The following is a 27,825-nucleotide window of genomic DNA, read 5'->3' as shown; positions in this document are numbered from 1 at the left end:
GGCACAGGGATGAGCAGGAAGGGTGGGGAAGGGGTCAGCTCAGGCAGGGCGGAGCCTCGCTCTGCTTGCCCCCAGTTCTGTTTAGCAAGTCTGCACCAGGCTCTGTCTAAACCCTCTGCATGTGCTCACTCATTTAATCTTTAGCGTGTGTTTTTATGTAGATGCTACCTCCCCCCAAATTTAAGGTCAGGTGCATATAGGTTAAGCAACTTGCCACAAGTCACACAGCTAAGAAGTGGCCCTGGGCTGCCTGGCTCCAGGGCACATGTGAATCTGTGCCACCTGGCATCTGGGGCTGCCTTCAGAGGAGCACCATAAGCCCATCTCTAGAAAACTCGGGAAAGGTCCTGCTGCCGACAGAGGAGCGTGGGGCAGCTGGCTGCAGAGGAGGCCTGGAGCTGCAGAGGGAAGGCTGGGTCTGAGTCCTGTGTCTGCCCCCGGCAGTCAGGGTCCTGGCGGGCTGTGGGGAGAACGCGAGACCACGCCCAGGACTGAGGTGTGCCAACTCAAGGGCCACACGTGGGAGGTATCATTAACATTTACAAAAATTTGGCATCACAGGGGCTACTCTGGGTTTCTGGATCTATTTTTTAAAAAAAAATCCAAATGGGAGTTTCATGCAAACTTTAGACATGACTCATGTCCATATGCCTGCCTCTGCGGGTGACAGAAAGACACTCCTTAGCCCAGGTTAGAACCCTAGACCAAGGGGGTACTCCGAGCAGAGGGCTTGTGCCCACTGGGGCCTCTGAGGCCCTTTGCTTTTGACCCCCTGTCCCCGGGCTGGTATTGACAGATGAGACAGCCATAGGTTCTGGAGGCTAGGTGACTCCCAGTCACAGGGCAGGGAGTGTCACAATTTCTGAGTCCAGCCCCGATGTCACTCTGTCTCCCAAGTCTCTCTACATGTGACGGAAGCAACATTAACCCAGGAGGTTCCCGGAGATGAAGTGTCGCACCATTTCAGGACCGAAAAGTTCTACTGAACAGAAACATCCGGGACCAGACCAAGCCAGGACTCAGAAAAAAGACACCCAAACACAGTCAAACGATAAAATAGCTCTTTTTTAATTCACTTCAATTCGGATCATTGAAATATTCCACAATAAATAAAACAGAGCAGGGGCTGAGAGAGGCAGACTCGCCAATGTCATTCAAATCACATCCAGGTCAATCATCGCTCAGCGGCAAAGTCAACACGGGGTGGGGGGAGGGGAGCAAAAGCTGAATCACCAACAAGGGAAGGCAGGAGATGGCGAAGGAGGAAAAGTGCTGATCAGCTTTGGCTTGGAGGGGCGTGGGCGGGGCCGAAGCCATCTGCAGGAGGGACCCTCCCGCCCGCCACGCGGGCGGCTCCTGGTGCAGCTGAGATGAAAGCTACCAACCTGGCCCTGGGGCCCTGGCAGGAGGGCAGCTGAGGGCAACCTGGTACCAGGGTAGAGCTGAGCTGGGGTCAGGGTCCTGCTGGGCTGGAAGGTGATCAGGAGGCTGGAGGCAGGCAGACGGGCTGCTAGGAAGAGGACGGCCCCTGTGGCTCTGCTGGGGAGCGGCTCTGACCTCTCCTCCCCTTTCCTCTGTACAGGTGACAGGCAGCACCCAGGGAAACAGAGCGGGGGACGCTCATGACAAACAGGAAGGGAGATCTGACGGTCTCAAAACTGGCTGGCCCAGGCCACAGGGGGACGAGCAGCTTGGAAGCCTGTGGCCACGTTAGTCACAAAACATGTGTCCACACTGGACAGCGCGATATCCACAGGGAACTAACGGCTGCTGGTTCCTGAGGGTGCATGATTGGCGAGTGGCCCTCTTTGGCTGGGCAGCGGCCCCCTGGGGCTGGGTCCCTGGAAAAAGCATGTTCCATCCTAACCAGGTGAGGGAGGGTTTCCTACTTGTGTTCTCGCTGCCTTGAGGGGAAAGGGGGCGGCACAGGAGCCAGGCCGGATGCTCTCCCGGTTCTACTCCACCTCAACCCCGAGGCCCGGGTCACAGGGAGGTAGGATTGGCTGCGGGGTCTCGACTGCGCTCTCTTGCTGGCTTCCCTGACTGTCCTGCTCTTTGCTGGCATCTGACTTCTCCTGCGAAGCCAGGCCACCCGGTCTGCTGGGCGATGCTCGACAAACCCAGTTTCAAAAATGTTGAAGAATTTCTTCTCTGTCCTACATTCCTCCAGGGAGCCAAAGGCTACAGACCTGTCCTTCCTCCTAGCAGTGGACACAAGCAGGGTGTCATGCAAATCTCCAGCAAACTGGGTGCCGGCTCACCCGGGCGCCTGGAGGATGGGCAGCTGCCGAGATCTCGTGGGCCCACCTCGGGGGCCTCGGGTTCACTCTGTGTGCTGCAGGCAGGAGCCCCTGCTCCCTGCCCAGCTCAGGGCTGGTTTCCAGCGGCCCAAGGAGCACAGACCAGTAACCTCTGCCTGCGGTAGGCACAGAAGAGCTTGTCCGGCAAGGCTGCTTCTCGGCCATCCCACCCCAGGCCGATCAGTGCACTGCATTCTGCCACAGTGACTGGCTTTCCCGTGGTCACGTGCCCGCCGCTCAGCCAGTGAGACACAAAGAAGGGCCTGCATTTCAGACATGAGCCAGCCACGTCCTGTTCTTGCTCCAACTCTTGCACTTGTACTCTTACAACCGAGGTAATTTCCCGTCACATCCCCTCCCCGGGCCCTGCTCTGCTCATCTGTAAAATGCAGATCTGAACTCGTGGGCCGGAAGACACCTCGCAGCCACAACATCCTCATGGGAGGGAGGGAAGGAGGGAAGAGATGGGGACCAGACTAGCGACCCAGGTGGCATCCTGCTCAAACCCACCTCTGGACTTGTTCTTACTCAGTAGAACCAGAATGTAGCCCCTCAGCCTGAACCTGTCACCTGAAACCCCAGCTTTTAGGAGAAGGGCAGGCGGGGCCCAAGTCCACACTCTTCTCTGCACCAGGGGAGTTTGTCCCTGGGGCAGATCAGCGACCAACAAGCATCCGCTGAGTTCTTCACACCACATGCGACTGGGACCTCTAGTCTCAGAGGATGCACCAAGGCCTCAAGTTGACTGACCACCCTCTACCCAAAGAGAGTCTCAAGTACGGGAAGATTTTAAAGCTTAAACAGATTTAAAAAACAAAACAAAACAAAACAAAACCACCTCCGGATCCTGACTCTTTGAGAGTCTATAAAGGCTACGGAAACTTCTATCCCTAAATGCTCTAATGCAGACTTGGGAAAATACTGAAGCTGACGTGCAAGTTTTGAGGACTCCTGTGAATGGCCTGAAGCCACAGGTGGTCCCAAGGCCCTGTGACTCCTGCCCCCCAGTTTGCACAGGGGACCTGAGCTGGGGACAGCCGGTCCCATGGCTTACCCGACTACGCCCTTCACGCTCCACCAGGAAAACGCCCCACCTCCCCGGGCAGCACCGGCCTTCAGGAAACGTTTGGCATGGGAAGAGTGGCTTCTCTGACAACATCAGTAACTGCAGCCAACAGTCACTGACCCTCGTCACTGTCCCCGTGCCTGTGGCTCCACTCCTCCCACCCAAGTGCGGGTTTCGCTGAGCTGGGAGACTCCTGGCCTGAGAATGAGTCGGGTCAGAAGGAGGGATACGAGAAGCGGGTGCTGGGCAGCAGGCAGGACGGGACTGTCCACACGCTGCCGATGTGACACCTGGGATGCCTGCCAGCCGGCCCCAGCCTGGACACCCCCATCCCAGCTGCTGGGGAAGCAGAAGCTTGATTAAAACACCAGGAGCATCAGCAGCCAGAGTGCACACAGTGTCAGTTGAATTAAAAATAAAATCAATAAATAATCAGGAAGGCCGGCGAGGAGGGAGAGTGACGAGGAGGGAGATGAGGTATGTGCAGGTCGCCGTTCCTTGGATGCCCCATCCCACCCCCAGGATGCCAAGAAGGTGGCCAGAGGGACTGGCCCAGACCTGGGCCCTCGGGGAAAAGGCTGGCTGTGGCAGGCCCTGCGTGGCCTTGGACGGTCACGGCACCAAACCCAGTGGTCCACAGAAATTAGAGCGGACACTCCTCGGCTGATGACCGGGGGCTGAGAGTCATCACTCAGACACCGGAAGACGAGCCCCCACCATGGAGCCGGGGCGGCTGGGGCGCCCACCTCAGGTGGGGCTCGGCCTCTCTCCAGCTGTGCATGCATTTCTCCCCAGGACAAAGGCACATGGACGTGGTCAGGTCTGCTCTCGGCCACGGTCAGAACCACGGAGATTGATCACTCCAAGGAAGAGTTGGGAAGAGGCGTTGGCGCCTGTGGGAAGCCAGTGGCTGAGCGCCTGTGACGACCTCTGGGGTCAGAGACCTGTCCTGGTCGCCAGCAGTGAGCTTCAGAAAGGGACGGCAGGGCCGTCACCCTGGGCGAGAGGCCAGGCCTCGTGCAGAAGGCAGCGCCTCGCCCAGTGTGTGCGTGGCCTGGTGAGGCTCTGGCCTGGAGGTGGCCGTCACTCACACAGCCCAGCGAGCGTCAGGGACAGTCAGGCCTGCCGGCCTCTGCCTGTTTCCCTGGGAGGTCGCCTGTCTTTAGCATAGGGGGTCTTCCATATCGGTCCCCTCCGCCCCAGAAGCCAGAATCATTTTCACGTGGAGCTTTCCCGCATCACCGCAGCTTCTCCCAGCGCTGGGACAGCAGAGGGGGACTCTCCCACCTGAGACAGGTTCTAAGACTTGCTCTGTGGCCCCGTCAGAGTGGGGCGGCTCTGCTGAGTAGATACTGCTGAAAACGGGGGTGCTGGAGGCTGCGCGTGGCCCCGGGGCACCCCAAGGCTGGCCCTGGAGAAAGGGAGAAACTCCAGCGAGCTCCGAGGCTGGAAATCGAGGTACAGCAAGGTGTGTCTGTCCTTAACCCTTCACAACGTCATCTCCCCTTAAAGATCCGGATTTTGTTGATGGCTGCCAAGGTGGCTGTCACGTTGGACTCAAAATCAGCATCATGCACCCCTGTCTTGCGGAAAGCCCCTGCTGATGGGTTGTTCTCCCAGTAGTGGTGCCAGTTCCCCTTGCTGTCTGCCCCAAAGCCGTACAAGTCCACCTGTGGGGCAAAGTGAAGGTAAGAGTGAGACACGGGACCACCAGGAAAGGGAGCCGTGGCCAACCCTGAATCCCAGGCCACAGGAGATAGCCAAAGAGTCTGAGAGATCCTTCTGCGGACCCCCAGGGGCTCAGCCAAGACCCAGCAAGTCAAGCAAAACTGGAGTCTGGCACGGGCCCGGAGGCCTTGGGAGAGACGGCAGGCGGGTGGGCCTGAGCGCCGGGCCTCACCAGGCAAGCCTGACCTCTTCTCCAGACCCTCCAGCGGGGACGGCAGTAGACAGTGGGCTTGGGGCCAGGCAAAGGCTCCCGACCCGGCTGGCCCGGGTGTGTGCAGCTTCTCAGCACGTTCCTCCATGGACACAGGAGTACAGAGAGGAAGCAAGAGCCCAGGCAGGAACCTGGGTGGTGACCAGCTGGGTGACTAGCCACCTGAAGGTTGGGGATGGGAGACTGGGAAGCACCCCCCGAGGCCACTCCCTGGGATTCCAGTCAGCGACCAGGATGGGCATAGGTTGTATGTGACAAACAGAGACATTGGAGTGGCCTGCCTGAATCCAAGGCCAAAGAGGAAGGGCAGGACTGGCCCTAGGTCCTGCTCCTCTGCCAGGCGGAAACCAGCACCCAGGTGGGTGAACGCTCCACAAGACCATTGGTCCCCAGCCTCAGTGGGAAAGGGAACCATGGGCACCTGTTCCCACTTCCAGAATTTCCAATGCCATTGGCCGGGATGTGGCCCAGGTGCTGGGCCTGGGCTGCACAGGTGGCCCTCAGGAGCACCTGAGGTCACGAGCCAGGGCTGGGTCAATTGTCCCTCCCGGAATCGGCTCATGCAGGAGCTTCCACCACCCTTGGCCTGGTTCTGCCCTGGGCAACAGGCAGAATGTACCAGAATCCTCTCCTGAGAACTGACTCACAAACGGCCGTTCCTCCTGAAAGTGTCGCCGAGCAGGCATCGCAGGCCCCGGGAGACCCGGGGTCTGAGCCACAGGGGCTGACGGCCCGCCCTCCCCCTCCTCTCAGCACTGTGCGAGGGCTAGCCCTGGTCCCCAGGTGGCCCACCTCGTCACAGATGTGCATGGAGAAGATGACCGAGAGGATGCCGGTGGACGGGTAGCGCCCGTGGCCCTGCAGCCAGCTGTCGAAGACGTACTTGATGAAGGCCGGGTGGTAGATGAGGATCTGTGGGGGGCCCGAGGGGTTCCGGTTAGCACAGGCCTGAGCGCTACTGGCCAACACTGCTGTGGCTGCGGGGACGCAGCACTGAGAGGGCTTGCTCACACGCTGGTGGGAGGGACGGACCCCACCCCGCGTCATGAGGTGGCGCTCAAGGGCCAAAGCACAGGAGGAAGTGAAGACGGGGCCACAGGTGCTTGGGAGGGAAGCCTCCTGGGAAGGGGATGGTTAACTAAAACCCCGGGAGGCCCAGGAGCGAGCCCTGAGGCCTCTCCACGGGAGGAGGAGCCGGGGCCCGGTGGCTGCTCTGCCCGGCACCGCGGGACTCATTCTGCTCCGGGATGGCGGATTCCTCTCCTTCTGCTACAGATGAGGAAACCGAGGCTCAAGGAGGCTCAGAGGCTGCTCCCCATCACACGGCCAAAGGGAGGGATCGGGGTCAGGTTGGCTTGATTCCACACCCCAGGGCCACTGGAGGACATGAGGGGAATTCTCAGGCAGCAGAGGGCATGCACGCTCAGAAAGCCTAACACCAGCCTCCAGGATTGGACTGAAGGGAGGGTCTGCAGTCTCTGAGCAGCACTGTCTCTCAGTCTGGCTTCAAGGTACCTCCATCTCTGGAGGCTCTCCCCTCTACCACCCTCAGACACCCCGGTGGTGTCCTCTCAGGGCAGTGTAGTCAGTGGCACTGGGCAGGGTGCTGGAGGAACAGGGAGACTTCAGTCCTAGCCCTCTCACCAGCGAGCTGTGTGTCCCGGAGCAGATTAGTGACCTCTCTGATCCTACTTAAATATGACTGTGTGAAGGGACAGTGTTGTGGGCATTTGCTTCCTTCCTTCTTCTGCCCTTGGCCCGGGTCTTGGTCAAGCCCGCACCAGGGAGCCTGCTGGGAAAGATGGAGCCGGGTGGGGCTTGGCTTAGAGACGCTTGCCTTTACCTGCCTTCACCCGACCCCTGGGGCTTGTTAAAATTCAGATTACTGGGCAGCACCTCGGGTCCTGGGGACGGTCTGGGGTGGGCCTGCAGGCTGCGCCTCTGCTGCTGCTGCTCTGGGGACCCCACTTTGAGAACCCTGTCTGCAGCAGGCTGGGCCGGGTGCATCCTCAGCACACCCAGCACAGGGCTGAGCGGCTCAGCTCCACTCACCTTGTCCTGCTTCACGCTGATCTTCGCGGGGACGGGGACGTAGGTGCTGCAGATGGGGAGGGAGAAGGTGGTCAGCGTGGCAGGGCCTCCAGAGCACCAGCAGCTCCGGGGGGGTTTCCTCCACAGGGACGGCGGGAAGCAAGGGAGGCTGGGGAGGCAAGGGAGGCTCCGGGCCCCAGCCCTGCACTCCCTGCCCCTGCCGGCCCTGCGGGCAGCAGCCCCGCTGTGGACACCAGGGGGCGGCCTTGGCTCATTCTGGACTTCTGCTGGTTTCCCCAGCAGTTAGGGCTGGATGTGATCCCAGCACAGGCTGAACGACCAGTGGGGACGTGTGATGCCTGGACCTTTCAGGTCCACAGGCCTGTGTCCAGCAGCTGGGCTGCTGGCTGGTGACCGGTGCGGGCTGAGGTGGCCCTGGCTGCCCCTGCTCACTTAGGAGGTCACATGCCCGGCATGAGAGCACAAGCCTGGCTCTACCCACACGGGATCTGAGGCCAGAACCCTAGCAGGATGGAGCACAAGGAGACCACGGCTCGCCCGCCTGCCTGCTCCTCCCAGGCCTGGGCAGGTCCCTGCTCCCTGAAGACACAGAGGAAACCTGAGCTCCTGGCGCCAGCTCTGCTCCGAGGGCACCTGGCCTGAGACCAGGAAGCACTCCTTTTGGGAAGAGTTCAGGCCTCAGACTTGGACCCAAATGGTGGCTGAGGCTCTGGGTCCAGTTTGATCTTGAGCACGCCAGAGCTACGGCGGGGGGGTAACCAACATGTGGAGTCCTTCCGGCAGGGGACCTCGGGGTTCCAGGGCCTCTGGGGAGTGGACCTTGGTGGTCCACTCAGGAGTCCCCTGCAGGACGGTGATACCCGGGGCTTTGTGAAGAGGTGAGAGCTGGGCAGTTGGAGCTGGACGGGCCAGGGCAGGTGGTGTGAGCGGGGGCCATGTGTGCTGGGGACTCACTGGGAGATGGTGCCCGTGGTGGTGGCGCTGACCACCCACTGCAGGTCGGTGATCTTGAAGGGGACGAGGACCATGCTGACATCCTCCCCGAGCTCCCGGAAGCTCTCGGGGTACACCAGGTGGTGGGTGGTCTTGCTGCCCACATCGGCCTCAAACCCTGCCGTGGGGGCCTTGTTCATCCTGGAGAGAGGGGGGAGAGCCGCGCTGTGTGGCCCTGGCGTTGCAGGACACAGGGCACGGGTCACGTGGCTTTAGCTGCCCTGTAACCTCGGGTGCGTCCCCTTCTCGCCAGGCCTCGATTTCCTCACGTGTGGACGGGGACGATTACAACAGGGTCAGGGCTTTGGCTTTTCTTTCCTGACCTCAGGGGAGCCACCGCCCACGGCTGACGGCCTGTCCCTATGGGACACCCATAGGTGCTTCATGGTCCTTTATCATGGACCTGGAAACCTGAGGTCAGACAGGGTGTCCAGGCCACGGAGCCACCCAGTGGTTGACCTCAGGTCTGTCTGACCCTGAATCTGACTCTGCCCTCACCTTGGACCTTCCCACTGGACACCAGGTACACCGAGAGCCAGGCGAGGGGTCTAAGGACATCATGTCCGAGACACAGAGGGGCCTGGTGGAGAAGGTGGCTGGGGAGAGCCAGCCCCACCCGGCTCGCGCCCTGCCCTGGGGCCCTCGTGAGCACTGTGGCCAGGGTCCCAGGGTCCTAGGGTAGCCGCAGGCCTTTTTGAGGGCGTCTGTAACTTGGTGACAGGGAAATACGCTCTACGGTTCTGTCACAGCCTGGATGGCAAACGGGAGATGAACTCGGAAGACCAGTGTCTTCGGACCCGCTGGGCCTCCCAGCCCAGCTCCCAGCCCCTGGGCTGCCCCGCGGTGGCTCTTCTGCACCCAGGGAGGCTCCTGGTCCATCCCAGCTGCAAAGCCCAGTCGGGAACGGCGGGGCGGGGCCCTGGCAGTCCTGGGGCTCTGGGATTGGGCCCCGGGCCAGGCTCATGTGCCTCGGTGGGCTCGGGCTGGGTCTGCTCACCTCAGCACGAAGTCGTGACTGTCTATCTCGGGCCCGTAGGAGGACTCCTTCAGGTTGCCCGAGTTGCCCACGACGGCGCAGCGCCGGCAGCCCGCGGCCGGCTTCTCCAGCAGGGGGTCCACGTTCCCGGGCACCACTCTGAACAGCTCCTTGAGGGTGTCGTTCAGGCTGCTGGGCTTCTTCTCCCGCTGCAGCTTCTGTGGAGGACCAAGGCGGCGGTCGGCCCCGGGTGCTGCCCCTGGCCAGGCGGGCGCGGCGCCCCGGCCCCGGGCCTGCCAGCTGTCCTCCGCTGGCACCTCCCGCGTGCCCTTCCTCTGCTGGGTGCTGGAGGTGACAGCAGCTCAGACTCAGTCGCCCCCACGGGAGCCCAGGGCTGCTCAGGGACAGGAAGGAGCTCCTTCATTCTCTCTGCTAATGCCCACAGACACCTCCTGTGGGTGGCGGCCTGCTAATGGCTGCAGATGGGGGAGGACGCTGGCCACAGGCAAAGGCGCAGGGAGAAGCCTGGCACTCGGCTCCACAGCCGGCCACAGCCCCTCACCCCAGCACTCTGGGGTGCTGGCCCCTGCCCGCTGACCTGCCCCTCTCTCCGAGTGCCCGCATCCCCCCAGGGTCCCAGCTGGGACCTCTGGAGTCTGTCTCACCCCACCTGCTCCTGATGGCCTCTTAATTCTGGACGCCAGTTTCCTGGGGCTCCAGGCCCCTGGTCAGGCCTTATCGAGCTGTGGGGGTGGGTGCATCGCTGCTCTCCGGCCCAGCACACCTGACTGACAGCAGCAGGACCCTCTGCCCAGCCCTGCCCCTCCCACCCTCAGCAGCCCCAGGACTGCTGCACCTCACCCATCCTGACCAAGAGCGGCCGCTCGCTGGAGGCACGGGCCTGTGTCACCTTAGCACGTGGCTTGCGTCTTCTGAGAGCAGCTCAAAGGCCCGCTGCCCCACGACTCCTTCCTGGCCCCTCCTGGCTGGCCAGACCCGAGGACACCCTTGTTGCAGGACTTTGGTGCTAAAGCCAGGACAGTAGGCCACTCTTAGTCCCCATGGCCCTGCCTGGGTCTGACCCGTGTCTCCAGCGGCGCTCGGGCCCTGGAGGCCTGGAGCGGCTGCGTGAGCTGCGTGGCACCTGGCCCACCCTCTCACCAGGAAAAGGGGGTGGTGCTCCAACCACAGTAGGAAGGCGCTCTCGGCGAAGGGGCCAGGCGACTTGTCCCACGTGCAAACCAGGAACTGAATCCGGGCTTTCGGATCCTTAAGGTTTCCCCCAAATGGCTGCTGCCTCCAGCCTGCGACCTTGACCTTCAGAAGGCCCAGCCCTGAGGCGGGGTTGGGGAGATGCACTGTGGGGTGATTCCACCACCTGCCCCAGGGACATGGGCTGACTGGGAGAGGAAGGTGTAGCTAGAGGTGGCTTTGGTCACTGTCCAGGAGGCCATGACCAGGAAGAGGAGTGGAGAGCTCCTGGGCATCCAGTCCCCACTCAGAGGAAGGAATCCGAATTCCCTCCAGGAGGCATGTCAAGCATCACCATGAGCTCAAGACCCTCAGACGGGCGCTACAGTTGGACATGGTTTGAGAGACCCCAAGGCTCCATGTGTTGACACCTAGTCCCCGTTGTGAGGTGTTAAGAGGGTGGAGACTTCATGATTGTGGTGCGCAGCTGTTGGGCCACCTTGATTACGATTTAAAAAGGCCCCCTGACTGAATTTTTGTAGTTTTATAAGAAAAGGGAGAGAGGTCAGGAGACCCACACATGCCTCCTGTCTCTTGCCACGCAAGTGCTGTTGCCTCTGGACGGCCAGCAAGAAGGCCATCACCAGATGAAATCCCTCACCCTCCAGAACTGTGAGTCAAAACAGATCTTTTTTCTTTTTTTTTTATAAAGTAGTCCGCCTCAGGTATTTCATTATAGTAATAAAAACGGACTAATAAAACATGCCACGGGGAAACTGAAGGTGATGTTATTTGTACCATACTGCACATCTGCTAGAATGGTTATAGTTTTTGAAAAGGAAGAATAACAAAGGATAAGGAACCCTCATGCACTGCTGGTGGGAATGTAATGTGGCTACTGTGGAAGACAGTTTGGTGACTTCTCCATACAAGGCTGACACAGAGAGCCGCCCTCTAACCCCGCCATGCTGACCCCAGCTGCACAGCCAAAACAGTCAACGGCAGTCCTGAGCCAGTACTGGCTGACCTAATGTCCACCATAGTCAAGAGGTGGACCAACCCACGGGTCCAGAGGTGGATCAACAGATAAGCCAAGTGTGACCTGAAAATGAGACGGAAAGCCACCTGCCTTAAGGAGGAAGAGGATTTCGTTCTAGGCTGCGACGCAACCGGTCTAGGGATCATTACGCCTGGTAAAACGGGCCATGGGCAGGTGTCCGCGAGGACAAGGCATCTCCTGGAGAGTCAAACTCAGGAGACTGGAGGCTGAATGGTGGATTACAGAGGCTGGGGAGGGGGGCAGTTCTACTGGGGGGGGGGTGCTGGGTTAAGCAGTGGTGAGTCACACGACGCTCTGGGCGCATCATGCCAGTGACTGTACACTTACAAGAGCTCAAAGCCACGGATGTTACGCTCTGCACCTTCACCACAGGGACAGACCCGGCCTCCAGCCAGCCCCTGCCTCTGATAAGACCTCCCGCGGTCGCTCCACCCTCCAGACCTCCAGACGACCCCCTGGGGGCCCTGCCTGTCTGACAAGCTCCTCATGACCCTGCTGCTCCTGGGTAGAGGACCCCGGCCAGGCCTGTGCGGGAATCTCCATGGTGGCCCCAGCCAGGGAGGACGCTGTGCTCACCACCTCATGACCAGGCGTGGGACACTGAGCGGCCTCACAGCCACCCTACCCAGGGAGGGCCACTGTGCCTGCCTGTGTCCCTCAAGCGGCGACATTTTCTGAGCACCTACTGGACCGCAGGCTGGCTCTGCCAGGACGGCCCAGGCTGAGGACTCGAGGTCAGCTGCGCCCCTGGCTGGAAACAGCCCAAGCTCACCTGCCCAGCCCGGGGCTTCGAGAGCTCCCGCTGGACCACTCCTGGGGACTCTTTTTAACGACTCACTTAGGCAAAGAGGAAAGTTAATTTGGAAAGGAAACCTCACAGACCCGCCACAGGTGGGAAGCGTGGCCTTCGCGGTGGACGTGAAGATGTGCCGCAGATTCAGTGGAGACCGGCCCAGCGCCTGCATGGCCACACCAGCTGCCCTCACTCTGTCAGGACCAAGACTGGCCACAGCGAGGGAGGGGAGAGACCTCGGGCCAGGAGAAGGTTGCATGCGGCAAAGATGGAAAGGGGACAGGGCGGGAATCGCTGCGGGTCGGTCTCCACTGTGCCTCGTTCCTGGATGCCTGCCCGTCCCCTGCAGCAAGGCGTGGCCCACACTTCAGGAACGGGGGTCTCTTCCGGCTCTGAGGTCAGCTGGCGAGGGCGTCCGGGCAGACCAGGGAGAACCTGGAGGAAACCCAGGGACCAGCGTCCTAGATCTCGCCCATGTGGGACAGAAGGGGCGGGTCACTCATCCCTGATGTCCCTGGGAGGGATATTCTGGCTCTCTCTGTCCTTTGCAAATGGCAGTGGAAGTACAAATACAGGAGGGGGTGTTAAGCGGTTCCAATGCCTCGTCCCTTAGCTGGCCCACCGGTTTCCAAGTATGCGTACGGTCACGGTCACAGTCACAGAGGAGGCGTGTCACTCCGAAGGCACCACAAGGAGCAGGCGTCTGTCTCCCTGCAGGTGCGTCCGGGCCTCCAAGCCCCACCCTGCACTGGGCCTGTAGCATCTGTCCCACCTGCAGGCAAGGTGGCCAGTGACCCTGTCAGTCAAACCGTGAAGCAAGGTCGAAGTCGGGCCCCTGCCCTGGCCCTTCTCAGCTGAGCACTCCAGACGCTGAGTCCCTGAGAAGGCAAAGGCCTGCCCGTCCTGCTCTTTGCCACATCCCAGAGCCCTGCACAGGTCACCAGCTGGGCTTCGGATACGGCCCAGGGTTGGAGCCTTCTGAGGCCCGGGAGGTTTCCACCCACGTCAAGGGGACCGTGAGCTCCCCCGTGCAGGGCTTCCTTACAGGACATGCCGCGCGGGCCGCGCTGCCCACAGCTCAGCCGCACCCCAGGCTCCTGCGCTTAGCAGGGCAGGTGAGGGCGTCCCGAGCTCCTGAAGGGCCCCAGGCACAGGTGGCTGCCTCCGCAGGACACGCCCGCATTCCCGCACTCTCTCACACCCCAGCCGACGCTCAGGCTGACCCCGCTGCCCGCCGCGGCCTCACTCCAGACGCCACGAGGACAACCTCTCCAGGCGCTTCCCGGCCAGCTGCTCCTCCTCCAGCTTCCGCCAGAAGCCTCTCCCCTGGCCACTTCCTGCTCCGCGCCCCCCAGCCAGGTTGGGCACTGGGTCCGCACTTCTCTCCCTGCACAATGTCTCTTGCACCTGCAGATACTCGTGCTGCTACAGAAGGTGTCGGTGAACGGGGCACAAATGGGTATTTCTTGCTTCCCCTCAATCTGTGTTCTCTTTATAACCAGAATGACCTTTCCAGTGACGAGGGGAGATCTAAGCTTGGCTGGGTGGGATCTCGCGGTGGCTTCCTGCCGCACTTCTCTCGCAGTGGGTCTTCCCCTCCCCTGCCTCTGTTCTCTTAGCAGCCCCCTCATGGCACCCCAGCCACACTGACTTCCTCCACCCCTCCTACACATACAGCCACCCCAGGACTCTTGCACTTGCCAGCCTCAGGACCTATAGCATGTTCTCTGGATCTTTCCATGCCTGGTGCCTTTTCTGCCTCTGGGTCTCAGCCTCAGAGATGTCCCCAACAACCCCATTTACAGAGGCCCCCTCCACACTCCTCAAGATCACACATGTCGTCCAGCCTTCCTGAGAGCACTTCCTTCCAAAGCCACCTTGTCCGCACGTGGCCCTCCACTCATGGGTTCTGCATCCACAGATTCCACCAACAGTGGATAGAAAACATTTGAAAACAACTGCATCGGAACCACACACGCACAGGGCACACACCGTGCAATGCAGCACTGGCACGGCATTCAGATGGCGCCAGGCAACGGTAAGTCACCTCGGGACGGTCTGAAGTCATGGAGGATGTGAGTGGGTCACAGGCAAAGACCATGATTTTACATGAGGGCCTCGAGCATCAGCGGGCTCAGTACTGGAGGGACCTGGAACCAACCCCGACCGACACGGAAGAACAACTGCATTTGATTTGCTTCTTCTCTCCATCATCGGCCAGAATAAAATTCCGTGGCAACGACCTTGCATCTTGATTGCACCCCCTGCAATGGTGAAATAATGGCCCCCAAACGCGACCAGGGGCCAGTCCCCGGAACCCGAGAATGTGACCAGGAAGGGGGGCCTGCAGGGGGAGCTGCCGGATCTCTAGAGATCAGCCTGGCCTCAGGGTGAGCCCTGGCTCCAAGACAGGCGCCCTCACAGGAGGAGGACAGAGACGGGCACGAGCAAGCCGGAAAGAAGGCCCTCAGGCGGAGGCGGGGACGGGGGCAGTTCCGCTGCCAGTGCAGGGACAGCGTGCCCCAGGCTCTCCCGCAGAGCCTCGGAGGGGCCAGCCTGCCGACATCTCCACCTCAGACTTCTGGCCTCCAGAAGTGAGGGAGGCCCTACTTCTCGGTTCTAGGTCTCCTGGTCCACGGCAGCTGCCACGGCAGCCCCAGGAGACCAGTGCCGGATGACGTGCTGACTTAAAGGTGACAGGTGCTCGCAGGGCTGGCGTGTGGCCCCGCGAGCCCCCGGCCCCAGCCCTGTGCCCGCCGCAGGTCTCACCAGCCACCACTGGTAGGTGTCCTCCTCCAGGAGTGCGTTCTGGGTGTTGAGCAGGGGCTGCGCCGTCTGGTTGAACCGCTGGTCGAACCAGGTCGAGAGGCCCTGCTGGCCGATGCAGTGGGCGCAGGCGCAGGGCCGGGACTTGAGCAGCTTCCTGAGGTTCTCCGAGAGCTCCAGGACCATCTGCTTGGGGAACCAGGCGGTGGGCACTGTGGTGTGCGAGTAGTTCAGGAAGAAGGAGGTGAGGAAGATGAGGAGCACCAGGAAGGTGAGCACTTTGAGGGTCCTCCTCCGCACGGTCACCATCTTCACGTCCACTGGGGCCTCCGGTGACGGGCGGGAGGAAACCCACCACACAGAGCAGAGACGCAAAGAAATCCCTAGCGGTGCAGGTGTGATCCGAGGGGAAGCTGGGGTACCCAGAGAGGCCTCGGGGGCTGCGAGGGCCAACTTCGCCCCTAGGGAGACGCAGCTGCCCCTGTGCCCTGGACGTGCCCGGGCGGTGCAGAGCCCATTCCTGGCGGACCCGATCGCTGGCCTGCAATTTGTCTTTTGGGAAATAATGTGGCCTGTTCTTCTACGATCCCAAGTGAGCTGGTAATGTCTCTTGATGAAGTTTTAATTACGTGTAATAACAGTGATTTCCTTTCCCATCCAGGGGGGCTCAGGGCTACTGAATCTCTGCAACAGTCCAGGGACCCTCGGGGGTGAGACCTGGAAGGGAGGGGCTGGGCTCGGGACGCAGGGACCCCGCCCTGGCTGCCCTCCTCAGGACGCGTGGTCTCCGACGATCCTTAACGAGAGCGTGGTCTCCGCATGCTGCCGTCAACAGGGATGTGCCAGTTTAGTAGCTGTCTGGAACGCACAGAGGCCGTCCATCATCTGCACAGAAAAGGAGGAAGACAGAAAGATGACATCCTGTGACCTCGCTGTCCTGCACGGCCCTGACGGATTCTGTGGTCGCCCCTCTGCGTGCGGCCAACCCGGGGGCTATGGGTGACTGATTTGCCCTCCTGAGCCCAGAGTGTGTGTGCGCTGGGAAGCTCATGTCTATCTACAAGGCTGCCAAGGCCCCGGGAGGGCCCCTTCCACGCCTCCCACGGCCAGGAGCCAGGACGGGGAAGCACTCGGCGCAAGCCTGCGGGTCAGGGGCTCAGGCAGTGCACTGCACCCAGGATCCCAAACATGTCAGCTGCCCTCCTCTACTTTATTTTCTTCTGGAGTCTGAATTTCAGCAGCAGCAGCAAGAATCACAGGAAAAACGTTACATCTAGTGCACAGTCCAGGCCTCTACCTACCACAGCTGGGCTTCCAACAGCCACAGTCAAGCTCTGCTTGAGCAGCGTGTGACCTCGGGAAAGTTAGTCAACCTTCCTGGCCCTCAGTTTCTTCTTCCGTAAAATGGGACCACAACCCCACTTACACAAAGTTTATGAGACAACACGAATGATGTACGCGGAGCTCATCTACCAAGGAACTGCTGGCTCCAGGGCTGCTTTCTCAGTATCTGAGTGTGTGGATGTTCTCCACGTCTCGTCGGGGACAACAGGAGGCTGTGTCCGTGTGTATCTCAGATAGGCCTCAAAGTGCACTCCAGCTAGACACCAGTTTCCCTTTGTGTCTTGGAGGAAACTGAGACTCGGAGATGGTAAATGACTCTCCCAGGTTCACAAGGTCATGGGGAGAGAAGGACCCCAGGAATGTAGAAATGAAGGGCAACATAAGGCCTGGCAGAAAAGCACAGACCAAGAGGCAGAAGACTGATACTCCCCAGGCTCTACCACGATGCACTGTGTGACTGTGGACGAGTGACCTAACCTCTCTGAACCGCTCAACAGGAAAACAGGGCTGATGGTGATTCTGCCCAAGTCCCAGGCCTTCTACCCATCGAGGCTGCCCACAGATCCAATTCACTCACTACATATTTGCTGGTCCCCACGCCATTCCAGGCCCTGGCTGGGTGTTCGGAATGCGTGATCGAAGGCTCCGAGGCAGCAACAGGCCCAGAGCCTTCAGGAGCGTGAGTAGCGGGGCAGCAGGTAGGAGGAGAGTGTGTCAGGCTGTGGAGGCCACAGTGGAGACCAGGTCTTCTCTGAGTGAAAAGGACCCTGGCATGGGTCAGAGCAAAGGGGTGATGTGGTCTCATGACATCTGTCTCCATAATGAGCAGGGCCCAAGGTGTCCTTGCGGACCCGAGTGCCAGGCGGAGAGGAGCACCTTAACGGAAGGCGTTGACCAAGAGGGTGCTACGCGGAGTCGAGGCCCCCGGGCCCAGCTGGGCGTGGAGACCGGCTCTCAGGGTGGGCGAGCGCTGGGGAGGAGGGCGAGGTGGCAGGAGCTCCCAGAGGCGTCCCGGCTGCCGTCAGCTTCACAGTGGACAGTGGCGCACCCTCTCCCGCCCTGGGCCCCGGGTAGGAGGGCGGGCGGGAGGAACGCCAGCCCTGGCTCCCATCGGAGACCCAGGCCAAGACCTGCACAAGCCGAGAGCGCGGAGGGTCAGTGCGCCTCCCACCCAGGAGGGAGGTGGGCACGGCCCTCTCTGCCCCAGAGTGGCCGCCAGCCACCCATCACATACTGGAATCCCCGCGAGGCGTGGGGCCTGTGCTCCTGACAGGCCACCAGCACAGTGGGGCAGGTGCCAGCGCCTGGTGGGACTCAGGAGTCAGCGTCTCTCCTGGGCCAGGAGCAGGGCCCAGGTGAGGACCAGCACCCGCCCCGCCCACGGCGGGGAGCCAGGGACAATTAGCAGGGACAAAGAGAACAGCGTGGAGCTCGTGAACTCCAGATGAAGAACAGCACAGGACCGTGGTGCTTAATGAGCACCTGGGAGCTGCGGAGTCACCCGGAGAAGCCTGCGGTCCTCCAAATGCCCAGGGCACCGCCGCAGCGGCAGGACTGCCCCAGGGGAGGGCGCAGCCTGCTGGCACCGCTGGTGCATCTACCAGAGGGCGGCCACGATGACGCCGTGGCCCTCGCTGGCCTGGGCGGCCATCGCGCTGTCTCCCGACATGGGAGATGACCCAGAGGAGGCAGGAGGCTGTGGACAGGTCAGGCGGCACAGCCAGGACCCGTCCTGCCTCGGGGCCCCACGGTGGCGTCGGTCACTCGTCCTCGGCTCTTTCTTCCTCACCATTTCCTGCTTGTTTCTTGTCTCTCCCACCTGCAGGTCCTCCTGCCCCTGCACCTGGTCTGCTGGAGTTACACACTCAGCTCTTCACCTGGGTGTATTTTTCCACGTTTGGAACATCTCTCTGATCATTTTTGATGGCTTCTGGTTCTCTGGTGCCCTCTCCGTCTTGTCTGTGTTTTAGCAAGTATTGATCACAGCTGTCTTCAAAGTCTACGTCCGGTGCCCTCTGGTAGCCGGACACCTGTGGCCCCTCTGTGCCTCTCTCTGGGTGCCCGGCCCTGCTGCAAGCCAAGCCTGGCTGCTGTGGACATCGGGGTGGAGGCTGGGGAGGGCGGTCTCCTGGTGGGGGACGGACCCAGGGCACTGTGCTCCCGTCGGGGTGGGCCTTCCCTCCTGGGGCACCTAGCACGGTCCTGGTCACTGTTCCCAGGGCACAGGTTCCTCAAAGGCCAGTCAGGGTGTCACAGGCAGATCTTTCTGGCGGTCCTTCTCTCAGGTCTCTGTCCCCTGTGCCGTGAGATGACCCCCCCGTGGGTGGCTTGTCAGCGTCTCTGCTGCTCCTTCTTGTGTGGCTCTTAAAACTCTGAACCCAGGCAAGAGGACACAAAGACACCGCAGCATGAGCATTCCTTCTGTGTGGCCCTCCGCTCCAGGCTCCTGGTCCCTGGAATGTGGCTGTCCTGAGCCCTCGTCTCCTTCCCGTCGGTTTTAGTTTCTCGGCTTCTATGGTTTAATGCAGCGTCTGCTGCTATAGCCTGACATGGAAGCCACACTGTCCATCCTTTGCTCCCATCTTCTTGGGACCTGGAGTGGTGTCCTCTATGTGTTAGGCGTCTGGACGATTCAGAGGAGAGGGTGGCGGTGGAGGGACCCTGGAGGTGCCCAGAGTCTCTCCTTCCGCCAGCCGTGAGCTGACAGTGGGAAAGTCCAGCAGGTCAACAGGCTGTGAAGTGGTCGCCGTGTGTGGCCTCTGTGGCCACCACCTCCCTGTCCCCAAGTTCCGGCTCTAGCAGCTTTCCCTGTGTATCGGAGTGTCCTCCACACACACCAGTTCCACACCCAGCCCAGGTGACTTCTTGGTCCCTTCTGGGTTCTAGATGCTGTGAGCCTCTGGCCACTGAAAATCAGATCTTCCCAGATCCTGACCTTGTGGGGTGCTGGCTGGCTTCACGTGGTGGCCCAGGGTGCATGGATTGAGGTTGGCCAGCGGAAGGAAGAACATTGTTTCCAATCCGCTCTCCAGCCCCGGCCTCGTCACTGGACACTTGGAACCCGTCGACTGTATCTGCATGAAGAATTTGTCAATGGATCCTGGCCAACAGTTGTTGAAATAAAAAATGTCACATTCAGACTCAAGTTCAATTCCCAACTCTCTTCTTTCCTGCTGTGTGCCACAGGTCAGGCACTTCACTTCTCTGGTCCTTGGTTTCTAAGTCTACACAATGTGGCTCATAATGCTCACCAGGACCTGCTGCAGGACACAATGATGCACACAGGGAGCAGCTCAGCTTTGGGTGCAAAGTAGGTACACGACGCAGGTCAATCCTGCGCTTACTACTGCCAGAGTTACACGAAAGACCGCGTGAAGCCAGGCACCCGCGAATGCAAACCAGACTGTTGCCAACAGGCTGCTTCTGACCCCAGGATGAGCTGCTTCCAATGCTCGGGGCTCTGGACCCCGGCCCTTCACAGATTTCGGCGTCAGGGGCCAGGGCCGCCCAGGAATGCAGAGAAGGGGTCGTAAGGCACGGAGGGGCCAGGGCTCCCAGGACCTGATGCTCAGCAGCAGACGCGCCTCAGGACCAGGTGCAGCTGACCTGGGGCAGTGGGGCCGTGCGCCCCACCCGAGTCTGAGGTCCCCACCGGTCCCGTCACTCCAGTTTTCCACTCCCGGATCGCTCTGATCCCCTTCCAGCATCTGCCGCCCTCTGGAGTGTATGGGATTTACTCCACCAGCACCAGCCGGGCCCTGGGAATTCAGCCGCCAGGGTCCGATGGGGCGTGTGCGGCATTGTTCTTCACAGTCTGCAGAGTCACCGTCCCCATTTAAGGCCGCAGCAGTCCTGGGCACTGAGTGTTGAACAGAAGATGGGTTTGGGGAGCCAGGCAGGCCTGGGTGCAAATGCTGTGCCAACTACTTCTTGCAAAGGGACCCTGGGTATGACAATCGACCCAGTGAGCCCAGCCTGCTCTTCAAGATGGGGCAATTACATCTGCTCAAAGCATGTGTGAGGACTGAGCATTTAACATCTGCCAGCACGTGGTTACCTGCACCACCACCTCACAGATAGGAAACCCGGGCCCTGGGGCAAGCAGCTGACTGAGTCCTACACCAGGAGATGCAGAGAGGGCTGGACCCGGGTCTTTCCTACGAAGGACAGTGTCTTCCAGATTTGGGGTCAATGGCTGAATGTCTCTCCCTCCCTTCTTTCCTTCCTTCCTTTCCCATCCACTGAACATCTGCTCTGTGCTAAGCCTGGGTTTCCAGGAAGAAGGTGCTGGAAACCCAGTGTACCCTAGTCGAGTCCCTCGGGCCTCGGAGCTATTATGTAGGGTGTGCCTGATTTCTGCTGCATTTCTTCATTCAGAGACTCTGCCTAAGGAGAAGCCGGCCCAGTGAGTCAGCGCTGGAGGCCGCTGCCCAGAAGCCGCACTGGGTGGATGGAACCCAGCCCTGGCCCGGGCTCCTGCCACCTGTCCCTCCCCCGAGGCTCAGGAGTAATTTGGCCTTATGTTGCCGTCACTGGATGAACAAGCCTTCTCCTTGCTGATGTCCTTGGCCCTCTAGGCTCCCTGGCTGTCACACAGGGGTCCTCTGCGTTGGGAGACGTGCAGAACCTTTAAGGAGAACAGTAGGGACTCGTGGTTAAGATCCAAGGCCAGGGCAGGGGCTGAGGAGGTGCCAGTTCACCAGCACAGATTCTTATTTGGAGAGGTACCTGCCCGTGCCTTGGCCCTCTCTGCCCAGAGCTCGTAGGGTGTCCCGCTTCTTGCTGCTGTGAGGCCCCCAGTGCGGGTCACTGTGTACCGGAGTGGGCCTCTTCCCCTAGCTCCTCCATGCTCCCTGCTGAGCTGCAGCGTTAGAAGCTTGGAAGTGTGGTTTCCTGCCAGCAGGGCTCTTGATGCAGCAGCCAGCCAGTGACGGCTGGGTGGGCAGCGGGGGACCGTCCTCCTGCCTGCACTGGCGGAGGTGGCGGGGAGCTGCTGTGCAGTTGTGCTGCCCACAGACTGGGAACTGGCCTCCAGACCCATCTGCCTCCATCTCAGTGCAGGGCCGTCTGGGTCTGTGCTGGCCTCCTGAAGCTTACTGACCCCAAATGTCTGAGGGACACCTGCAGACCCTCCAACAAATGTGCAGCATGGATGACTTGAGGTTTTTGCCGTGGTCCCTTCATCTAGAACATGGGGATGGACTAGTCCCTGCCTCACAGAGTCCTGCTGGAGGGAAATGAGTCCATGCAGGTCAGACGTTCAAGATGGCGTCCTGAGTGCAGAAGAGGGACACCACCCCCGCTCCCGTGGCAGCGTCACAGTGTACACCGTGTGCTCGAGCTGCCCAGCCGGGGACCCACGGGGGTCGGCATGAACCCACCTAAGCCCCACCCACTCAGAGTCTCCCGGGAAGGAGGCAGCCGCGCTCCCCTGGCTGAGCTGGTCCAGCACGCCCACCCCCATGGAGCCCGGCTTCCCAGAAAACACCATCATCAAGAGAAACGGGCTGTGCGGAGGGGAGACCTGGGAGGCGGCCCTGATCACCACGAGGCGGGTGAGTGGTGACAAGCTCCCCGTCCCTGTGGGGCTGGGGGTGGCCATCTCCCCTTCCACAGCTCCCAAGTAAAGTCAGTCAGCAGCCTCCTCTTCCCTCAGCTCCCAGGAGAGAAGAGGACAGCCCTGCCCTGGGGCGGTGGCCAGGAGCCACCGTAGGACTTTAGGCAGTTGCTCCCCTCGCCTGGGCTCACCGGAGGAACCATGTATCAGGTACTCCATGGGCCCTGAAGGCCATTTCCAAAGACCTAGCCCCTCTGCTCTGATGGAGTGGCTTAGAATCTGGAATATTAACAGACATCAGAATCAGCGCTGTCAGTCTGGGGTGCGCCTCAGATAGCTCCCCACCCTGCGGAAGGAGGCTCAGTGTCCATGCCGACAGGAATCTCTTAAGGACATTGTAGGTGATGGTGCTCATTTCTGTTGGCTGTGACACCGGAGCTGTCCCAACCAGCGGCGCGGACAAGACTTTGTGCTGCCAGCCTGAGCGCGGATCAGGTCTGGTCCCGTTCAGGATGTGACATGCGGTAGAAACAAGCGGCCACCCGTTAGTGAGGTGCTGGCCACCTCTGCATCGCCGTCTCACGGGCACCTACCGTGAGCTCAGGCCGACTGAAAGGCGGAGGCTGTTCTGCTGGCAGTCACCTCTACGTCTCATGTTCACCAAGCATCTGGACGGCATCAGAGGCCACCTTGGTGACATCCTGTACTGCCCTGGCATGTGGACTCAGACTGTCAGAGTCCGGGAAACACCCACCGCCGTGCTTCTCAGAATGGATCCCTGTCGTCAGGCAGCGTATGATGTATTAGCAGATGTCACCTGCCCTGGGATCATCGTCGCTAGAGGGATCAGAACTGCGTGTGCAGGAGCACGTGTGCGGCCGCTGGGCGTGAGGAAGATGCGCTCAGAGGGCCGGGGCCAGTAGGCCCCCTACGCAAGGCATCGCCCGGCCACGCTCCTCCTCTGCAGTCTTCTCTTGCTCTCGTGGCTTCCTTCACTAGGTACTGGGCACCTGCTGCCTCGCAGTTGCTCCGTCCAGTGCTGGTCAGCCGATGGCTAGGGAAAGGAGGGTGACCTCCGACCTCGCCTCCTACAACTGCCTCACAGGGCTGGGGTGGAGGCTGGGGAAATGAAGGATCACACAGCTGACTTAGAAGCTCTGCAGAGGGTAGGTTGGATGTGTCCTCTCAGCTGGGCATGGTGCCCAGCGGCTCAGTCCAGCCAGTCTGGACGTTGGTGGAAAGGTATGTAACAGATGTGCTCAACATCGACAGGCCAGTGAAGACTTTCTCAGTCATGTTGGGGCTTCATCCACTCAGAACAAACCTGCCTGGAGACTGGCATGGAAGTCAGGCCCTGCCTGAGTTCCACCCCTCCACCCCGCCCAGCAGATTCCTAACTTGACAGCCCCCGAGACTGCGAGAGCCAGCTCCTTAAAACGAGGCCTTCTCCACACGTCCACGCCATCAGCTCTGCCCCTATGGAGACCCCGCAGATATGGTGGACCTCCCTACCATGCAGCAGAAGTGGGAGATGGCCAGCGGTTGTCCTGAGGCAAGAAGGGTGGGCCTGTCACTGGTGGCGAGGACAGGAGCCCCTCAGGAAGGGGCAGCTGCCAATGGCTGTCAGGAGAGCAGCTGAGTCCAAGAAAGCTAAGGAAAGGTGGAGGGGCCCAAGCCCCCTGGAGGAAGGATGGCAGGTGGCGCTGGGGGAGCCAGGGCTGGGGCAACACCCCACGAGGGCAGGGCTCATCCTGGAAGTCAGGAGAAGTCCCAGGGGTCTCCTGACTGGGCCCAGCGTGGCTGCTGGTAGCAAGGCAGTCAGGGTTGACAGAACGGCCCCTCCCACGGGGTCATCCTGTGCCTGGGGCTGCCTGCAGGGCTGACGCGTGTGCCTCAGGCGGCCAGCGACCTCCCAGCTGGGGCAGCGAGCTGGGTGTCTTTGCTCTCCTTCAGATGGTCCTCTGCCTCCTCTGCCCAGGCTGACTTAGAGGCTGACCGTCAAGGGCTTCCAAGAGCCCAGGCATCCTGTGGGCTCTGGCCAGGGGGAAAGCGGCCAGGAGAATGGAGGGAGGGGACTGGACTGCACTGGGCAGGCTGGTCATTGCCTGGTCCCTCCCTATGGGGCAGTGGAGGGAAGACAGCCTCTTGCTTCTGTGAAGTGGTCCTGTCCACACGTGGGCTCTGTCAAGGCTACCCATGAGTCTCTGTCTTCTTGTCCCTTGAGCTCAGACTGGACACCCCCCGACTTTTTCCATCCCAGGAGCCGCACCACACTGTGTTTCCTAGACCACAGTGAAACTTTGCAAATACCCTTCCACTAAGGTGCCCTCCTCTGCCGGCCTAGACCGGTACCATCTGCATCCGCCAGCCTGCTGACCAGTTTGGGTGGCCCAGGATCCTGTTTGTTGCGCATCTCCTAGGCCCACTGCTGCTGAGGTGTCTCAGCAGCAGCACCCCTGGAGGGGTCCGCTCAGGTGAGCTGACTCCATGCTGGAGAACCAAGCTACTTTCAAGACGGCCCCAGGTGGCCTCCAGACCCCTGCAAGAGCTGACTCCTCTCCGACTCAGGTAGCCACTCTTTCTAGATTCTTCCCAAATCCCATTCCAACTGATGCCAAGACTTTCATCAGCAAGCGTGGTCATCCAGGCATGTCACTGCTGTGGCCTGTGGCCAGGACAGAACCAGGGCTGTCCTGCAGCACGCAGGTGCCAGGTGCACCACATTCCTCCCTCAGGCTCCCTGTGACGGCCACCAGCCCCTCCAGAGCACCATCCACCATAACAATGCCCAAGACCAGCAGGAGCCACAGGAGCCCTGGCTGCTCCGGGCTGACTTCAGCCTCCTACCTCCTCCTTGGAGCCCCTCTGTGTCTGATCCACCCTGTCATTCTGGAGCTCACTCTTCCAGCTCCTGCTGGGCTGTCAGCAGGGATCCTCACTGTGGTTCTTGCAAAAACCCACAGGATGTCTCTAACCAGATCTGGGGCCCAGGGCTGTGCCCTTCCTTCTCCTGACCTCAGGGTCTGTTCTGCAGCCCCACCATCTCATCTTGTTTGCGCCTGACCTGCCATCTGGGCGGGCCAGCTAAGTCCCGGGTCTTTAGGCAGCTGCTCTTAGCTCTGCTTTGCAGCACAAGAGGAAGCTGGGGGCTAAGAGGCCAGGCCTTCCCTTCCTAAGGCCACACAGTTCCTGAGGGACTGGCCAGGGCGTGAGCCAGGAAGATCAGGGGCTGGGGGAGTGGTGCGGCCAGACCCAGTAGCAGAGTAGGAGGTGGAGGCCGAGGAATGGGCAGCCCCAGCTGGCTTGTGACTGGGAAATGCAGTGAACACAGGCAGAGGGGCCTGGATGGAAGAGAGGCACGCAGGACATTCCATGGGAATCTAACGGGCAGCCTGTCCCCATCGAGGTGACCGGAGAGGCCTATCCCTCTGGGGGTCCCGATTTCCCTGCTCCCTCCTGCACCAACTCTCGCTCACATCCCTACCCCCATCAGTCTGGTTGGCTCTTCGTGCGATCCTTCCTCCTCTTACCAGGCTCCTCTTGCTTGTCCCCTTGCTGGGACCAGAGGAGGGAACAAACATTCCCTTGAAGCACACACAGAGGTTCAGAATGGATGGTTGGGAGAAGCCTGGTCACCCAGGATTAGGACCACGTGAGGAGGCGCTGGCTGTGTTCTCACATGCCCAGCTGCACGGAAGGAATTTAAATCCACAGATCTGCTTATGCATGTGCATCGGGGGAGGTTAAATTTGGAGTTCCAAAGAGATCCCAGCAACATTAGAAGCAACAAACGTAGTCAGGAACTTAAAGGGTAATAGTCATGTGTGCCCAGGCTCATGTGTGTCCCCAGAAGAGGTAAGGATTTTCCCGATCTGGGTGGTGCAGAAATCGCCATGAGGCAAAGACACTTCAGCACTATGAACTGCCACACTGCTGGGCCTCCAGGTCTGTGGGACAGTTTAGAGAACTTTTGTAAACACGAGGGGCTGGTGTACCGCTTCCTGGGGGCTGAGATTTAGAAGTTGACAGGTGCTTTAGAAAGGGCCCTTTCTTCCTAGCCCTCTGCCATCCCATGGAAATACCTAAACTCTACTGATTTACAGAGGTATCCAGAAGGTTTCTAAAGGGGCTGGGAGCAACCTCTAGTAGTGTCCAGATTCAGGATGCAGACTGCAGTAGGGACCTGGCAGATAAAATGGAAATCGACCAGCATGAACCCTTCCCAGACGCTAAGGGCTGGAGGGATGGTCACGGTGTCCAGTAGAGCCTCAGGATTCAGCTGCCCTGGCTCAGCCCCCTGGCGAAGGGTAGCTCTTGAGGGAAAGAGTCATTCATTTGCGGTGAGGACCTCTCTTGAGCCCTGCACTCAGAAAGAGGCAAAATTTGCCCCTTGGCAAGGGATTTCTGAGCAAGTCCACAGGGAAGACTGGGATCCTGGGGGCTGGAGCAGATGGGCAAGCACTGGCCCTGAAGGGACAGGGGTTTCCAGATCAACGGAGGTCAGACAGCCCGGGGGAGGTGTGCTGCAGGAAACAGCAAGGCAGCCTGCCAGGTAGTCCAGGCCAGAGGCCGGTAATGACTGTGGGAGGCCCTACAGCCTGGAGTAGCCACAGCCGGAGGCTTGGAGCCACAGAGAGAACTCCTAGTGCAGATGTGACCCTCGGCCGGCCAGTGCTGGGGAAATCCAGGCACAGCGCCTGCTGGGGAGGGAGGCACAGGGACTGTCCCTACCATGCACCAACTCTGGGAGGTAGCTCCTTTGATCCTCACGGCAAAGAGTGGAATCAGGGAGGGCTGGGCACCCACGGCTTATAACCAGCCACACAGTGAGCGGTGGACCCCAGATTCAGAACTACGTTGGAAGACCGGGCAGCGCCGGCTGTGCCTGTGAGGAGAGCCACGTGCTGGTGGCCATGTATTTGAAACTATGTAGCGATCTGGAGGCTGGGGAGCACCCCAAACCTCTCTCCCTCTGCTGGAATCTGCTGGAATCTCACTTCCTGCCTGGTGCTATTGACGGTCATGAAGGCATTTCACTGCCTGCTGTTTACTTGCTCAGCTAAGTTCCAGGACATTCTCAGGAGGAACCCAGGCCTGGATTCCATTCCCACCAGGGAGAGGCTGGGGCTCAGCAGCTCCAGAGCCTCGTCTGCCGTGAGACCTGGACAAGCTGCTTGACCCCAGCCAGACACATCCCACTTCTGCATGCAAAGCAGAGACAAGCACAAGGCTGTCTGTGAGTGCAGAATGGAGAGCGGCGCCCTGGCCTCCAGGCAGGCCATGTCCCTGCCTGGCCCTGCCCCATAAGAGCAGGCAGCCCTGTGCTGAGCACAGTGCTCCCGCAGGTCTAAGAACTTCCCTGTGGGTTCACCACTCCACTCATACACCCATTTCACAGATGAGGAAAATGAAGTCTAGGAAGCTTAGTCACATGGTCCAGGGTGCTACATTCCGAACTTGAAGGTGATCCAAGCAGTCACAGCCAGGGGTCCAGGTGGAGCACGCGACCCTGCCTGAGAGTCTGTCCACACGGGCAGGGGGATCCTATCCCACCCAGCCCCACTCCTCCCAAAGTGGTCGCACGAGCTACTCACGCTCCATCCACCTGAGGAGGTGTGCTGGCAGGACAGGTGCGCAGAGCAGGGCGGCTCGCTGCTGTGGACGGTCAGCTGGCCAGGAGGTGGGCACTCAGCATTGGGCCCTCCCCATCCAGGCCAAAGTCCCTCCTGGGAGCTGGGGGCGGAGGACTGGACAGCACGAGCCCTGCTGCCTGTCGGAGCGCCTCCCA

At 60.5% G+C, this 27,825-nt stretch overlaps 1 protein-coding gene across 4 annotated transcripts in view; it reads right to left on the bottom strand.

The window, feature by feature from the left end:
- Positions 1 to 1,047: 1,047 nt before the first annotated feature.
- Positions 1,048 to 27,825, bottom strand: part of St3gal1 (ST3 beta-galactoside alpha-2,3-sialyltransferase 1) — a 76,921-nt gene continuing 50,143 nt past the window's right edge. For all 4 annotated transcript variants that reach the window (XM_047550733.1, XM_047550708.1, XM_047550726.1 and 1 more), the window contains 6 exons: positions 15,140 to 16,021; positions 9,348 to 9,544; positions 8,312 to 8,491; positions 7,358 to 7,403; positions 6,098 to 6,217; positions 1,048 to 5,036 (listed from right to left, as the gene is read on the bottom strand). In XM_047550733.1, coding sequence (XP_047406689.1) covers positions 4,863 to 5,036; positions 6,098 to 6,217; positions 7,358 to 7,403; positions 8,312 to 8,491; positions 9,348 to 9,544; positions 15,140 to 15,445 — 1,023 coding nt within the window. In that variant the 5' untranslated portion in view covers positions 15,446 to 16,021 and the 3' untranslated portion in view covers positions 1,048 to 4,862. The remainder of the gene's footprint in view (positions 5,037 to 6,097; positions 6,218 to 7,357; positions 7,404 to 8,311; positions 8,492 to 9,347; positions 9,545 to 15,139; positions 16,022 to 27,825) is intronic.

This window comes from Sciurus carolinensis, chromosome 1 (assembly GCF_902686445.1).
Source record: "Sciurus carolinensis chromosome 1, mSciCar1.2, whole genome shotgun sequence".
Classification (NCBI taxonomy): domain Eukaryota; kingdom Metazoa; phylum Chordata; class Mammalia; order Rodentia; family Sciuridae; genus Sciurus; species Sciurus carolinensis.
Note: the sequence above shows the minus strand (reverse complement) of the source record. Positions and strands in the feature narration are given on the sequence as shown.